General features: G+C 43.9%; 1 protein-coding gene across 2 annotated transcripts in view; it reads left to right on the forward strand.

Moving 5' to 3' along the window:
• The window catches only part of LOC139760094 (sulfotransferase 1C4-like), a 28,087-nt gene that overhangs the window by 7,284 nt on the left and 4,399 nt on the right, over positions 1-16,404 (forward strand). The window contains exons 1-4 of one of the 2 annotated variants that reach the window (XM_071682917.1): positions 3,421-3,553; positions 9,982-10,600; positions 11,142-11,325; positions 11,512-11,703. In XM_071682917.1, the coding sequence (XP_071539018.1) occupies positions 10,011-10,600; positions 11,142-11,325; positions 11,512-11,703 (966 nt within the window). In that variant the 5' untranslated portion in view covers positions 3,421-3,553; positions 9,982-10,010. Of the gene's footprint in view, positions 1-3,420; positions 3,554-9,981; positions 10,601-11,141; positions 11,326-11,511; positions 11,704-16,404 lie in introns of those variants that run through there. The other variant, XM_071682918.1, reaches the window with a different exon arrangement.

Below are 16,404 nucleotides of genomic sequence, written 5' to 3' on the forward strand. Positions count from 1 at the left end.
GCCAAAGGTGACTTTTCCCCTGCGGTGAGCATAGGAGTGTGTAAGTACTGGGAAAAAAATAAAATGGAAAAAAAAGCCGCATAAAAACGTGTCATTTGATTCTGACTGTCATGTGTGACAATGGTGATTGATGTCCACTGGAAGCGCTTTCGAGTCTTTCCGAACCTGATGGAACTCCCCGGGCAGCGTACGACGTGCCATACAGAAGGTGTGGTTTATTCTGCACTGCTTTCCAGAATACTATCACACTGCCTTCGGTGGTTTGACTCCCTTCACAGGAGGGAAAGGGAAACGACTTCGTAAGCGAAATGCTTATCGGAGAGGAGTGTCAGACCCGATGGGAAATTTCCCTCCACCTTTCTCTTTCTACACCTCCTTATCTACCTTATCCGTAGGAAGTTACCACACCTGACGGAAGCGAGGTGACAGCAAACGAGCCAAGTCACATGAGACAGCACAACGGTCGTCAGTGAAAGCACAGGTCAGCCGTGTCATGATGGCCGCCTGGTGAAGTGTCCAGTGCTTCCAGTGACCTGGGGGAAAGAGGGAATGGAGCCAGAACTGCCCAGGTAAATGCCAGCGAACTGGTACACGTCTTACTAGTGGGCGTACGGCTCTCACTGCTGTAATATGGGGAAGAAGAATAAATTCATGAATCTCATGTGTCAAGTTATTGAAGCATCTGTGGTCGAAGTACTGCTGGATAAAGCTCATCGTCTTTCAGTAAAATATGTGCGCTAGAGTCCAGGTAGGAGCGTGATTGTCTGGATGATGAGGGGTTAAGATGGCACCTTCAACCGCCTAAATGTTCATGAACACGTTGGTAGTGACCGACTCTCCATGTGTCCCTGTCATCAGCAAGGCGGTTGATTTCGATACGCATTTACGAAATTGATTCGAAGCGCGCTCCTGAGCTGGTACGCTCGTGGTGGACTCCCACACACGAAACGAGATTGCATTTAAGCTTAATAGAGCTTATACATGTGCCAGACTTGCTACTTAGGGTGTAGAGACGTTGTGGACTTGGTTTGATGAGGAAGTAACTAAACTCTGGCGTTTCTCGTGTTTCTCTCAGTTTTTTTCTTAGGTCTCATGGGAGTTAGATGTGCTGCATGTTTGCGCTGCTCTTGTCAAACGAGATCCCGAATATGTCTGTGGTCTCTGTATCTTGTTCCCTGTACACAAAATGCTACTTGCTTTCATGTTAAGTCGTAGATATTGCTGTTTCCCAGACACCTTGGCTCTGCCGTTGCCGCCTGCCTTGACCGTCTGCGCTGGAGTTGAGACATCAGATCCGAGCTGTGTGAGGCCTTGGTGGAGGGAGGGGTGGATGGAGGGGAGGGGAAGAGAAGGGGAGGCTGATAGAGGGAAGGAAGGGGAGGGGGTGTTTATGATGTACGCTCCATTGTACAGATGAACTTATCCTTGTTACTAACCGTTGGGTTCATAGAGGACGAATTGAATATATATATATATATATATATATATATATATATATATATATATATATATATATATATATATATATATATATATATATATATATGTATATATATATATATATATATATATATATATATATATATATATATATATATATATATATATATATATATATATATATATATACATATATATATATATATATATATATATATATATATATATATGTATATATTTTTTTTTTTTCATACTATTCGCTATTTCCCGCGATAGCGAGGTAGCGTTAAGAACAGAGGACTGGGCCTTTGAGGGAATATCCTCACCTGGCCCTCTTCTCTGTTCCTTCTTTTGGAAAATTAAAAAAAAAATATATATATATATATATATATATATATATATATATATATATATATATATATATACATATATGTATATATTTTTTTTTTTTTCATACTATTCGCTATTTCCCGCGATAGCGAGGTAGCGTTAAGAACAGAGGACTGGGCCTTTGAGGGAATATCCTCACCTGGCCCTCTTCTCTGTTCCTTCTTTTGGAAAATTAAAAAAAAAAAAAATATATATATATATATATATATATATATATATATATATATATATATATATATATATATATATATATATATATATATTATATATATATATATATATATATATATATATATATATATATATATATATATATATATATATATATATACACACACATATATATATAGCAGGGTTGAAGACATGCACGGGATAGAGTGATCTGGAGCAATAAGGTATACAGGGAGCGACGTGCTGTTAGTGGACTGAACCAGGGCATTTGAAACCACGGAAAGGTTTGTGGGACCGGGTGATGGATAGGGGTTATGGTTTTGTTGTTTACCATGTGTCAGCTAGAGAATGCGAATATGCTAATGAGGCCTTTTCTTCGGTCTCTCCTAGCGCTGCCTCGCTAACGTGGGAAACTGCGAACAAGAAAGACAAGAAAAATATATGTGTAGTATTACCGGATTCTGTCTGTCTTAGGCGTTACCAAAACTAGTAAAAGTCATTTTCGGTGAGACTGTATCATCGTCTGCTGGCGAAAGGGAGGAAATTCTCGTCGAAAATCACTTTTCACTCCAGGGGAGACCACCTTTTCCCTGCTCCTGGAAATAGCGCAGTCTCGAAGATACAAGAGTCCCTGGAAAAGAGGTCCTGGAGTGACTCCAGGACCCTTTCAAGAAAATGGTCCTGGGATAATCATATATATATATATATATATATATATATATATATATATATATATATATATATATATATATATATATATATATGTGTGTGTGTGTGTGTGTGTGTGTGTGTGTTCTAGTCCATTATCTCAACAATAAATGATTTTTTTTTTGTGAATCGCATGATATTTTCATATATTCAACATTCGTATTTCATATTGCTGGAAATCACTTGGAAATTCGACATCTTCGTCTCCACAGAAGTCAGAGGACGTTTTACGTATTTCCTCGAAAGATCTTAATAAGTCTCCCTAGACCTATTTCCTCAACACCCCCCCTTGAAAAATTAGGTAATACGTTGTTGTCCTAGAAGAGATGAAGGGAGTCTGGCGAGGCACAATGATCGCTGATGATAGACTCTATCTATGGTCCTTGGGACGAAAAGGGGACAGGTCTCTACCCAAAGCCTAAGCAAAGAGTGATAGGACAGAGGCACACGGGCACTTGTACCATAGCTGTACGTTTTTTTTTTTTTTTTTAATCTTATCTGTTATTAGGAATTACATCAGATGCACGGCGACACCTGGCAGTTTAAGTGCACTTTCACTTTCTAATGTGTAACTAGAACAGTACAGAGTTGCAACTGTATTTTATTACTGGTGTGACCCCTGGGGGAAACCCCTCTGGCTGTAATTTCCATCTGCCGCCACGCTGGGGTGCCTCTCGCCTGTGGGAATACCCGGGGGTCGCGTCTATGGGAGGTGGCTGGAGGGGTGGAATAAATGAGCGACGAGATTGACTGTTGGTAACTGCGAGTGCATGACTGGCCGGTAGGGCTGCTCTCTGGCCAGTCGCGGAGGACCCGTACTTGTTGCACCACGTACCTGTGTTGGGTGAGTCTGGCGCGAGTTGGTCTCTGCTCTCTCTCTCTCTCTCTCTCTCTCTCTCTCTCTCTCTCTCTCTCTCTCTCTCTCTCTCTCTCTCTCTCTCTCTCTCTCTCTCATTATTCTCTTCCCTCTGAGAATGTGAGTGACCATATCTTGCCCCTTGTCTCTTTCTCTCTCTCTTTCTGTATCCCGGTGATATATGGAGGTGTCCACATAAAAAGCTCTGATGTGCTGCTGTTACCAGAAAAACTGAGATTTCGCTGTCCTCCCAAACCCTTTTTGGCTGTCGCAGCTCCCCCGCTCGTGTGGTTTAGAACCGTTGTGTGGGGGCTGGGACACGACACGACAAGAGGAAACAACTTATCGTTCTGCAGATACAGACAGACTCGGTGGTGTAATTTTTTTTTTTCCAAGGAGGAACACGCCAGAAAAGGGAGCTATAGAAGTGTTGACCTTGGAGAAGGTGTACTGTACCTTGTTGCATGAGTGACCCTGTTTTGTGCCGGTGTCCCCGGCAAAATCATTTGTGCACCCCCATGCTCATCCTGTGAACGGTAGCGCAAAAGGATTACAGGGGTGGAGGGTGGGGGTCACAGAGGGTCTTAGTCAGACCCCAGCGGGTTGATGTTGCATAAGATGTTACAGAGTGTGAAAGAATCCTTTCATCGTGAGTAAATGCTTTAATAACAAGTCTCTCTCTCTCTCTCTCTCTCTCTCTCTCTCTCTCTCTCTCTCTCTCTCTCTCTCTCTCTCTCTCTCTCTCTCTCTCTCTCTCTCTCGTTACGTTACGATCAGGGGGATATGATAACGGTACAACCCGCCTGGGCAACGGGAGGACTGGGGACGACTTGCGTAGTGAGCCGGTATCTCAGTGGCTATCAAGTTTCACTCTTTTAGCCTTGGATGCTATCTTTTCTCTCTGCCTCACCAACACGTGGGCTGCTAGCGTTCAGCCCACAAACAAACAAGCTCTTCATCTCACACATATCACTTAACAACCCGTAACTCACTCGATTCGTCTGTCGTAACCTTAGATTTTCCTGCCTTGCTTTTTGGTAAAACCATGCGAGTAAGTACTCCGGCAACGTGAACTCAACATGATGTCTTATCTCTTTTCATTCACTTAGGTCATGCTTCATATCCCTCTCTCTCACACATGTTCCATGTTGAACCGCCCTCAGCTATCTCATTCGCGGTCTTCCCAGGGGCGCCTCCCTCCTCCTCCTCTCAAGCATCACCACCCTTAGCGTCCCTCTGGGCTCTTTGTTGTTTGCCTGTTCAGATCTGGTCCTCGTCGATTCATTCCTTACAAATGCATCCCATCTGATGCTTAACTCTCCATTCAGCAATCATCATCTCGAAGGCATCAAGTTTTCCTTCGTCAGTGGCTGTCAACACTCAGGTTGTTGCCCCATGTAGCAGAACTGGCGGCACTACTGTATTAAACATTCTCATCTGTATTTCCAAACTCGCTTCACTTCCTGCATGTGAGTTCCTTGTTAGCAGCTCGAACTTGTTCGTTGCCTTAGGTGTTGGGGGTTGCATGGTGGACGTACAGGTTCTTGGGATCTAACGAATCGGTGTTCGTAGTGTTTTAGGGATGGATAGATTTTCGGAGCGTAAGCAGGTACGACTTGTGTATTTCAGGGGGAGTGTGGCTTTAGATGGGTATACGTCTGGTGGAGTGGCGTTTAAGACTGAATGCTGAGAAGGGGAGTGTGGCTTTAGATGGATATCTGTCTGGTGTGGGGTGGTGCTTAAGACTGAGTTCTGAGGGCGGTTGTTTCGTGTCTGTTCGGTCATTTTAGTGCGCATGTGTTTTGTCAGTTGTGTGTGTTGGAGATGAGGGGATCTGTGAGTAGAGGTTGCTTAAGTGTGGGGCAAGGGGGTGAGCTTTTATTTCTACTAGGGGCTGATGGTTAGTCATGAAGTGGTTTGGGTAACAGAGGACAAGTGCTGTCACAAAGTACTAAGTACAGGGCATATTGAGTTGGGATTTTATTGGGAGTGTTTTTGTTTCACTTTGCGGCTGTTGAATGTTTGTGGATACTGTGCAGCTAGTGGTTGGTTTGAGAGCTCTGTATTGTGAGGGTTGCATCTTTGTTATGTTTGCTCTTGAGAGAATTGATGACCAGGCAGATGAGGCGTAGTATAGGGTGGAGCTGCTTTTTTTTTATTTTTTTAAAGGATGCTAAGGGACTCATGTTATTGTCCAAATCTATCACTAGTTAGTGTTCTCAGTATAATTAGTTTGTGTTTTGCTTTCGTGATGATGTGTTTGGCGTGGGGAATGAATGTCGTGTGTTTCGTATGAGATGCAAGAATATTTAGTGTCTTGTTCAGATGGGAGTGACTTTCCATGAAGGTTGACTTGAGGGTGTAGGTGTGATTCGTGTCTTTTTGGAGTTACCGAGTGATTGAAGGCTACTGTGGAGATGCTGACATTTTGCTCTGGGTGAGCCATTGTTCCTCTTGTGTAATATAGTGCTGCATGTTTGTTTTTGCTGCTGTGGCGTGATTTGATTGTGAAGTCGTGTGTGGATAAGAGCACCTTCACGCTGTGGTTTGCTGGAGGTTATGAGGGGTCATGTAGAAAGAGATTGAGGGGGGTAGGAGGAAAAACTGCTTCTTGGAGAACTCCGTCGTAGATTTTAATGGTTTTGGTGGTGAACCCACTGCGAGTGACTCAGTTATAGAGGCGCACTGTGAAGTAGGCCATCCGCTTTCTGTCACTGTTGTGGAGAGTGGTGTAAAGAAGTACCTTCTGCGTAAGGATGTGCCAAATGTGTCAGAAGATTTGCCGATGTCTGTGGCCTCTAGTACTGAGTAGGATGGGAGTTGTGGTCAATTGAAGCCATCTAAGAGGTGTCGCATGAGATCAGCGTGAAGTGAGGTTGTTGAATTGGTGGTGAGAGTGGGGTAGTTGCTTGACTCTGTTGTGTGTCAGTTTCTCACAGAGTTTGGATACTGCAGACAGAAGCGATATAGGGCGGAGGGAGAAGTGTTACCGGACTTCCTCTGCTTGAGGTTACACCGCGAGTGAAGATTCACCTTTTGCGAGGCTTTTATCATCGTCAAAGAAAATCTCACTTTAAAATAGTCACTCATTTCCCTGCTACTAAATGCAGCTCAGCCTTGAAGCTGCAGGAGCCCTTGGAGAATGGATCTTGGATTTATAGTCCCAGGACCCATTATTAAAGGGTTTCTGGGGTAAGTGAGTAAGGAGTGTGTAGAGAGAGAGATGTCACTGTCTGTAAGGGTAAAGATAGGTATCTTTGATGGTATAGTAGAAATCGCAGTGTTGTGTGGATACGAGGCTTAGATCCCACATAAAAAAGAAATATTGGAGAGGATATGCGTGTTGGAAATGCAATACCTGAGGGCTCTGTGTGATTTGAGGAGAGTTAACCAATTGAGGAATTACATGGTAAGAGAGAAATATGATAGTAAGAAGAGAATGGTTGAGAGAATTGACGAGGATGTGCTGAAAAGGTTTGGTAATGTAGAGAGGATGAGTGAGGAGAGTCTGACCAAGAGTGGATGCCTGGCAGAGGTAATGTGGATAAGAAGAATGGGGAGATCGATCTGGATGTGGAAAGATGGGATGGAAGATGGCTTTTATGGGTTATGGCCCTAGCATACAAGAATGTGTCGGGCGTGAATAGGATGGAGTGAATTGGAGTGATGTGGGATACAGGGGGCAACATGCTGTCATTGAGCTGAACCAGGGTATCTAAAGCAGTCATTGGAAACCACAGGTCTATAGAGTTAGGCTGTGGATAGGAGGCTCTGGTTAAATGCTGAAGACACCGCATGTGTGTGTGTGTGTGTGTGTGTGTGTGTGTCAAAATTTTTTTTTCAGACTAAGAGCTTCCTGCATTCACAGTTTCTTCACATGTATAAATGAACGGCTAAATATCGACATTGTTAAGTCGCCTCAGAAACGTTAGAGCGATGACTTTCGACGCCCTTCGCTCATCCACCGTGGGTGTCTATGGTTATTGACCTCTCGAAAGTGGCTTGATTTTCTCTCCTCTGTGAGGGAGTCAACCTGCCTCCATGATATTCAAATATCTTTTTTTCTTTACCTTGCGCGGTGACCACAACTTGTGCTGCATACTTAGATATGGATCTAATGGACGACGTAAATATTGGTGCGAACATGGTGTTAAATGTGTTGTCCACTGGAGGGGAACATTTTTTGTACAATGACGAGTGATATGGGTGGACTTACATTACCGTTCGCTTAATACGATGTTCTGGAAATTGGCTGTTACCCTGTCAACTCTGTAGTCTCTTTCATACTTATATGTGTATGTATGTATGTATTTGGGATGAAAGTACATAACCTGACAACAGTTCACCGCGTCCCATCTCCATCGCTCTGTGTTCGGATGGGTTGAAGTTCATCAGCCTTGTGTCTGACCGAAGCCGAAGAACTGCTTCCTTCCTTCATGAGTGGAACGTCGTCCGCAAAAGTATCCAGGTACGACGGCGGTCCATCCTGGAGGTCATTTACACGAGCAGGAACGGCAGCTGCCTTTAAGACCTGGTTCAACCCTGCTCGACGTAACTGGTTACGTCAACCCCGTTTGAAGAGACAGAATAATGAATTCTTCGTTCCCATCTACTTTTCGATTCAGTAGAATACTGCCCACCCCACTTGCCCTCCCTTCCCCTCTATCATGTCAGTCTGGAAATCAGTTCACTAATGCTAACCTCCCGTGTTGGAGGGTGCCATATGCCCTCTGACAGTCCGAGAACACACCGTCCACCTATGTAAACAGTCGATCCAGCCATATCGTAGTTCCTAGACTTGCACCCATCCTCTCATCCAGCTCATTCCCTTCTCTGTTTTCTGATTACGTTTTCCGATATCACACGGATTTTTCTTCTCAGCTGTATTGACCGGTTTGTCTCGTTCGATTTCTTCACATACTGTTTTACACGGAGGCAAGACTTCTGTTCTCCACCTCTCAGGTATTAGTTCCTCTACCACTGCATTTAACCCCTCTTTCACCGTATTCAATCCGTCTCCCGCTGCATTTAAAACTCACCTCCACAACATTCAGCCCCTCGTCCACAGCATTTAATCCCTCTTCCACAACACTTAATCCCTCTTCCACGTCACTTAATCCCTCTCCCACGGCACTTAATCCTTCTTCCACAGCACTTAATCCCTCTTCCACGGCACTTAATCCCTCCACGGCATTTAATCCCTCTTCCACTGAGAATGTAAACAACATTCCAAAATCTTGACAAGTGTTTGTGTACACTTCCTATGTAAACAGCACGGAAATTCCTCAGAACCACGCGCTTATGTGGACAAAGTCCCTTAATAGTCAACTTATGTAATACATTTTACCACGACCGATGTTCATCCTTGTCTTTCTCTATATCTCGTTTAATTAGTGATTTAGGTAATGAGTCCTTCATTAATAGATGTCCTTTTGAATCATATCCTTACGTATGTCCTTGTGATCCAACAGCATTTTTCTGCGAGTTGTTTAGTTTGCTTGTATGGTTTTCAAGTGACAATTCTTTTGACTCTGGTAGAACTCATTATCATCGGCATTTTCCATAGCTTCTGTCGTCCCCCGTCTCTTCCTTACCCAACTACCCTTGCATTATGTCCTGCCATCGGCAACCATCTGCTTGTTGACTCAGTAAAGGAGAGACACTTCAGAGAATCATTTAACGCTGGTCCGCACACGACTATGGATGCCGGTGAACCAGTGTATTGTGAAACTATACGTGTTTCCCCTTCTATGATTTTCTTTACGTTTTCTCCTTATCAAAAACTCACTCTTCTTTCTCCATTTCTTTCTCAATTTCTTTTGCTCTATTTCAATGTTTCGCTAATGGCCTGTCGTCACTGAGGACTTCAGTCTGTGCACGAAACCTGTTACACACACCTAGAGCGCTCAACACTTCCACCGGTTGAATTCGAACTGCCGCACATATTGTGAGAGACGGGCGTGCTCCTGCGCCCAAGGAATACAAGAGTCTTAGTCTTCTGTGCTTGACAGTGAGGTTGATAAAAGGTTACTACTGGGTGATGGATGTAGGGACTGGCTTAATGTTAGATCAATAATACCCAATAGGACAAATGGGTATTCGGATTTATCCAACAGTCCATTTATTTTCTTAACGTGTTGGCTACGTTGCGTGGACGTTCGTCTCTCATCATACAAAAAGTGGTTTGAGTCCTACAGGTGGAAGTGTTATATTCTACAGTATATATGTTGTCTATATATCAATGTAAAGAATGTATCGTCTTTCCTTAAAGAGTTAATGATAAGAAAGCAAATAGGTATATCACAGATAAAAAAGTATAAAAAAAAGACTTGTAGCCTATGGAATGAGTGTATAGGAAGTGAGGGAGTGAATGATGCACTAGTGTTATTGTTAAAAAGATTGATCTCATATTCCAGACAAGAGAGTAGACGGGCAGGAGACAGTCATGAGTGACCAAGAACCTCCAACGACAGAGAATGTGAGCGCCCCTGAGCAAGAAGCTCCCACAGTCATGAGCGAACAAGAACCGGCAAAGGCAGAGAGCGAGGTCGTCGCAGCGGAGGTCGTCCAAGAGGCCCCTGCTCCTGCTGTCGTGAGTGAGCAGGAACCGGTGAAGACAGAGAGCGTGATCATCGCAACCGAGGTCGTCCAGGAGGCTCCTATGGTCGTGAGCGAACAAGAGGCACCACCACCAAAGATAGAGAGTGGGGAGCACGACCACGCCGCCGTCGTCGAGGAGACTCCCATGGTCACGAACGGGCACGATGAGCCACAGGCAACGGAGAGTGTGAGTGCTCCCGAGGTGCCCGCCCCGGTCATGAACGGGGAGAAGGAACCGCCGGCGCCGACGCCGACGCCGCCGCCGATGGAGAGCAGTCCTAAGGAGGCGCCGCCCCCCACGATCATGAACGGGCGCGAGCCACCGACGACAGAGACCGTGGGCGCCGCCGAGTTAACCCGCATGGTCAACTGTGGCTTTAAGAACTACACCAAACTGGTGCGCGGCAAGCCCAGAGGTCCCCTCCTCCCAGATGCGTGAGTGGATCTACCGAACTTTTATGTGCAAGTTATATGCCAAGTGAAGCATTTGGATGTGACGCATTGAAGCATTTGGATATAAGTCGGTGAACCATTTTCATACTGATGGGCTGTTGTGCCGCCGTGCCCAGACGGAAAGCTGCACGACCTATGAATCTGTTTTCACCATAAAGCTCATATGATCACTGTTTTGCAGTACTTAATGCTCGAGGGATATAGAAGGCTTCCTTATCTGCGTTCAAAAGTCTTTCCAGATGCTTTGTCGCTGCATGCTATTGTCTAACATTATCTTCATATTAAGAAAAATGTCACAGGGTCACTGATAAGAATCACCCTGTTCATCAGAACCGGTAGAATCTACTTAATCCTTATCATACTTTTTGTAGTATCTTCTTCAAAGGGGTTTATCATAACGTAAAGTTGCTCTTGTGTTTATATCTTAGATTTTCTCTTGACCGGGAAAGGATAGGTCAATAAATCTTGACAGTTAATGGAATCGGACTGAGAGAAGTTATGTTAGCACCTTCTTATGCCACAGGTATCTCAAATTTGCCGACAAGCTTTACAACTTCGAGTTCAGGAACGAAGACGTTATGGTGATGGCTTTCCCGAAGAGCGGCACCACTTGGGTGTCCGAGATCGTGTGGGCGTTGACAAACATCGACCAGTTGCATCTTATGGACGAGCTGGGAGTCCGCGATAGAGTTTTTTGGCTTGAAAAATTAAGTGTCAAACCTTTTTTTTTCATTCTTTTCTTTTTCAGTAGTCATGTTGAATATATATAATGAGACTTTTTGAAAGATATGACTGATTTCTTTCGAGTCTGACCAGTGTTTACAAAGCAGATAGTCTGGTCTGACCCATGACCACCGCATCGTGTCTGATTCCGGTCGTCATTACCCCTACAGGATGCCGTATTTTCAAATGACCGGGATATCTCCACAAGCATCGAGATGCAGAGGTTCAGAGAGCTGTATCCAAACGATGATCCCGAGGATGGGGTGGTCCTGAAGCTGGCAGCCGCCGAAAAGAGTCCCAGGCACTTTTTCACACATCTACCGCCACAGCTCCACAACCCAGACATGCTCAATAAGTGCAAGGTAAAGTTCCACTCTGCTGTGGCGGACGAGAGCAGCAACGTATGTATGTTTATTATTTAATTTGTATGTATATGCATATAACCATGAGGAAAATAAAACACGATAAGTTCCCAAGTGCACCATCGTTTAATGACACCACCGTCCGGTAACGCTTGTTTACCTGTGGAGTCTCAGCTACGTCTGTTCCTTATATATCAACGGACTCTTCTACTTCTGTCTCATTCTTGTATCTCCCCTGATGTGATCGTTACACGAAAGTGCATCTGGGAACTCATCGTGTTTCATTTTCCTCTTGGTTATATACATATACCAGATCACGCGCACCACTGTGACCTCTTGCAATACACACACACACACACACACACACATACACACACACATATATATATATATATATATATATATATATATATATATATATATATATATATATGACTGGAGTATACAATTAGCCATCTCGACATTATACACAAATAGATAGGTAAAGAAATTGAATCATCCCGAGCATAAGAATGAGGCAAACTTCACTGTACAGTCAATGTTTAGAGGGAAAGAAAGAAAGTGCTATTACCAGTCACTTGCGTATAACACCTGTCAGTCGGGTCTGGCTCCCCTTCTGTCAAAATTTCATTACACAGTCATGTTAAAATGTACACATTTTGCGCAAGCCAGAACTATCCAGTTTGTACAAGTCTTTGTATATTCAAGAAGAGAAGTCTGATGTATCTCTCTTGATCAGAGAGTTACGGGAAGGGATTGATGTCCTGGTGGTGATTGGGAGAAGTTCAGGTCGCCCTCTATGTTCCCCTGCTGTGTGGGGTTAATCTTTGCTCTTTCCTTCAGCTCTGGGGGTTAGCTGGGGGTGCCTGATCGTTGTTGTGTTGGTGTGTATGGGAAAGTTTTCCTCTTCTATTTCGTGGGCAACTGAAGGATTTGAAAATCTGTTGTTACTTGGATTTGTTTTCACCTTTGCATGTTATGGCGGAGGAGGTCCAAAGATAAGCAGTTTCTATAGGTGTGGCTTACGCACGTCTGAATGACAAATAATTGTAAGGATATAAATTGATGGAATTTGGATTCTGCTGGTGATGGGCAGTCATGGAAATAAGATTTTAGAGTGTACTCGGGTATTCAGTGTCTGTGGGGTTGTAGCAAACTTGTTGTATACTCTCTATCGTGAGCTTTGGTGTCAAGATTTAGAAAGGAGAGCTTACGTACTTACACTAATATCACATGTGAATTTAAGAAAGGATTATTCTTACATGGTTTTCTTTAGTTCCTTGGGTTATGTTCTTTCCAAACTACTAGAAAAATGCCATCATGTCGGCCACGTCCACCGGGTGAAATTACTGGGCATACAGCGGTGGTGATGTATTTGTGTGTGTGTGTGTGTGTGTGTGTGTGTGTGTGTGTGTGTGTGTGTGTGTGTGTGTGTGTGCGAAGAAAGTGGAGTGCACTTGAGGAGCAGTAAATGTTCAGTGTCTTCATTGTGGTGGTTGCATCTTGGGCATAGAGGGTCCTGAGATATGTTCACTCGGTGATTGCAATGTAATTGGGCTGGGAAGTGTCTAGAAAGTAGACGAGAAAGTGTGCCTCGTATTTGTCTGGGGAGTGTGGTTTCGGATGGGTGTGTCTGGTGGGATTCTGTGTAAAGCTGATTTTTGGAGGCCATGGCTCAGTGCTTTTGGGGTCATTCGGTGTGTATATACACTATTTTGTGTGTTGTGTTTTTTGAGAGTGGGAGGATCTGTGAGTATATATATATACATATTCATACATCAAAAACTTTAAAGATCCTGACGTATTTAGCCGTATCATAGCGAAAAGTAAAGCTCACACGGTTAGACCCTGCAACGTACTGCCAGTCTGAACCCAGAGAGTGATAAAGCCACAGAGAGTGTTGAAGTTTTCCTATTCACAGTTACCGGACCTAGAGGTCAGATGCTGATCAGTGAGGCAGGTTTTTGCGCATATAAAATGTCATAACAAGGACGATTGAGAATAAGGAAAAAAATATATATATATAAAGGATATACACGTTATGATATTTTATTACAGTTCAGTCTTTCGACATCTCTCATGACTGGCACACAAACACTGACTGCACCAGGACGAGTGGCAGTGCGCAGAGAGCTCAATGTAAAATGATACTCCATAGCTTCTAAATAAGTGATTCCTTCCATACTCTCAAGTATAGCATAGGTAGGATCAGCTATATATCATCGCCGAGTGTGTTGCCTCTTGGAGGGCTTCGAAGCACCGTCCTTGAGGTACTTTTACAAGTCAAGGGAGCAGCGCGTTATCAAATGCTAATACGACCTTTGTTCGTCTTTTAAGAGTCCGCAGACTCTGCTAGCTACTTCATACCTTACTCTAGTTGGCAACAGTGGGCAGTCTTATAAGCTGGCCAGCCACAAGGTTTGAGAAGCACTAAGCCAGATTGTAGCTCACATACGCGAACAATTACTTCCAAAACTCTCAGAGTTGTGTAGTTGCTCCGAAGTTACTTCAACTATGGGTCCGAGTCACTCATACCTGGTCCAGGCCTTGACCTCTGTCGTGCGATTTGCTCTTGTATAGTACCGGTAACCCCTACAGTGTGACCCTTGGTTAAGAAGGTCTAACCCCTGAGGGTTACGTCAAAGGCCACGCCACTGTGCCCAAAGGTCGAACTGTCGTTCTCAAGGGTCGTATTGTCTCGTTTAATGGCTTATATTTTGTTCTTTTTTCGTGTGGCTCGAATTGATATGGATGCCACGATTACGATTCTGCCGGCCCGGTTCCATCACCTGTCGCAATCAATTACGTAAAAGATAGGCTCAACTGCCACATTAATGAACAAGCCTTCTATACGCTTTGGATCCTCTCATTACCCTCACTAATTAAGCTAATTGCCCTTTTAGGCTGATGAAGCCTCTTCATTTCTTCCATGCTTACGTTTTTCATTTCTCCCACTTGGAGAGTGGAGGACCCGCTTCCTCTATTCTTCCTCCCAGATTTCGGTTTATGGCATCGTTGATTTACCTTGTCTGGTTCGAAAATAAGTAGCCGGATTATACAAGACTGAGAACCTCCTGCTGTTGTGTCCTGATGAAAAAAAAGAAGTCGTATTGAGAACGGACATTCCTAGTTCGTATGTTCTCCTCCTGGCGAACTTTACTGAGTTACGGCCAGCTGTTTCACACGACAGATCCTTTACCTGGAACCAAATCCCCCAATACGAGTCTGAAAGTAAAAGTTCACCAGGACCAGTTTCGCATGAACCAAGGAGATCGCTGTATACAATTAACAATTCTTGTTTAATTTTCATCGTTGGTTTGTTCTTGTTGTGTGTCCCAGATGGAAATACATTATGGTTATACACCTTTTTTTCTGTTTTTCTCTTCTACGTTCAGATATTCTTTTTTCTATTTTCTTATCGAGGTCTTTTAAAGGATTTTATGGGGCCAGAGGTCAAGCACTTCAAAAAACGTAAATAAAAGGTTGTTGTTCCTTATAGTGTCATTCAATTGAGACGAACCACTGTATACAGTGTCATTCAACTGAGACCAATCACTGTATACAGTGTCATTCAACTGAGACGAATCACTGTATACAGTGTCATTCAACTGAGACGAATCACTGTATACAGTGTCATTCAGTTGAGACGAACCACTGTAAACAAATACCTTCCAATGATATTGCAGTGAATAATTTATTATTAAAACCATTTATACAGGGTCTTGCCTCATTTATATCTTACCTCATCTTGAGTTTTGCCTCACCCTGTATTTTGCCTCACCCTGTTTCTTGCCCCACTCTGTGTCTAGCCTCACCATGGGGTCTTACCTCACCATGCAAGGTGGATTTGGGAGGGAGACATACAACATTCGCTCGTGAATGCTGACCTTTCTGGCTCCATCATAGATTTCTCGTTGTTACTGTTGCTCTAACTCCCGCGTACAGGCACAAGATAGGCCGGGTAGTTGCACAGAAGACGTATTTGACCTTACTATCAAGACATTTTCGTACAAACTTATCATCTTAGCGAATTTCTCTGCTACAACAAGCGACCTCAAAAAGCACCAGTTATCGTTAGCGTCTTTCGTTTCATTCCTCTTACGTGTGAATTCATTTCGTCATTAGTAATTCATTTTACTTAATAAGCCAGTAGACCTTGACTGTTCCGAGCCACATGGACGGTGATAGTGTTCTTAGAATCAACAACTGGGGAAGGTGTTAAATGATATTACAGTTGGCTGATGCTGATGGCCGCAAGCCCCAGCTAACCAGCCCAGCCTTGCATAGTACCTATATGGCCAGATAATTAATGCCCAAACACCTAAAGAAGGTTTTGAAAGACTTTGCGCTCTGTTGGTGGATGTAGCTCTGACGTCGACGTCAACACCATTCGTGGTAATGACTAGGCCTAAGAGCGCAACCGTCCAGCCCCACCCCGCCAACAGTCGTGTTGTGGACAGACCGCCACACAGCCCTCCCCATGTATCACTTCTCAAAAAGTTAGCGTTCGAACTGACAGTTGCGTCCGAGCTTCGGCGACGTCCGCGCTTGCATTCCAAAACGACTGGGACGATTGCCTTCATGGAATATGTTTTTGTTTACACCTCCGAAGTGTTCCACGCGGATCTGTGACGTAATTGTTTATCTCTCTCTCTCTCTCTCTCTCTCTCTCTCTCTCTCTCTCTCTCTCTCTCTCTCTCT

Source organism: Panulirus ornatus, chromosome 35 (assembly GCF_036320965.1).
Source record: "Panulirus ornatus isolate Po-2019 chromosome 35, ASM3632096v1, whole genome shotgun sequence".
NCBI lineage: Eukaryota > Metazoa > Arthropoda > Malacostraca > Decapoda > Palinuridae > Panulirus > Panulirus ornatus.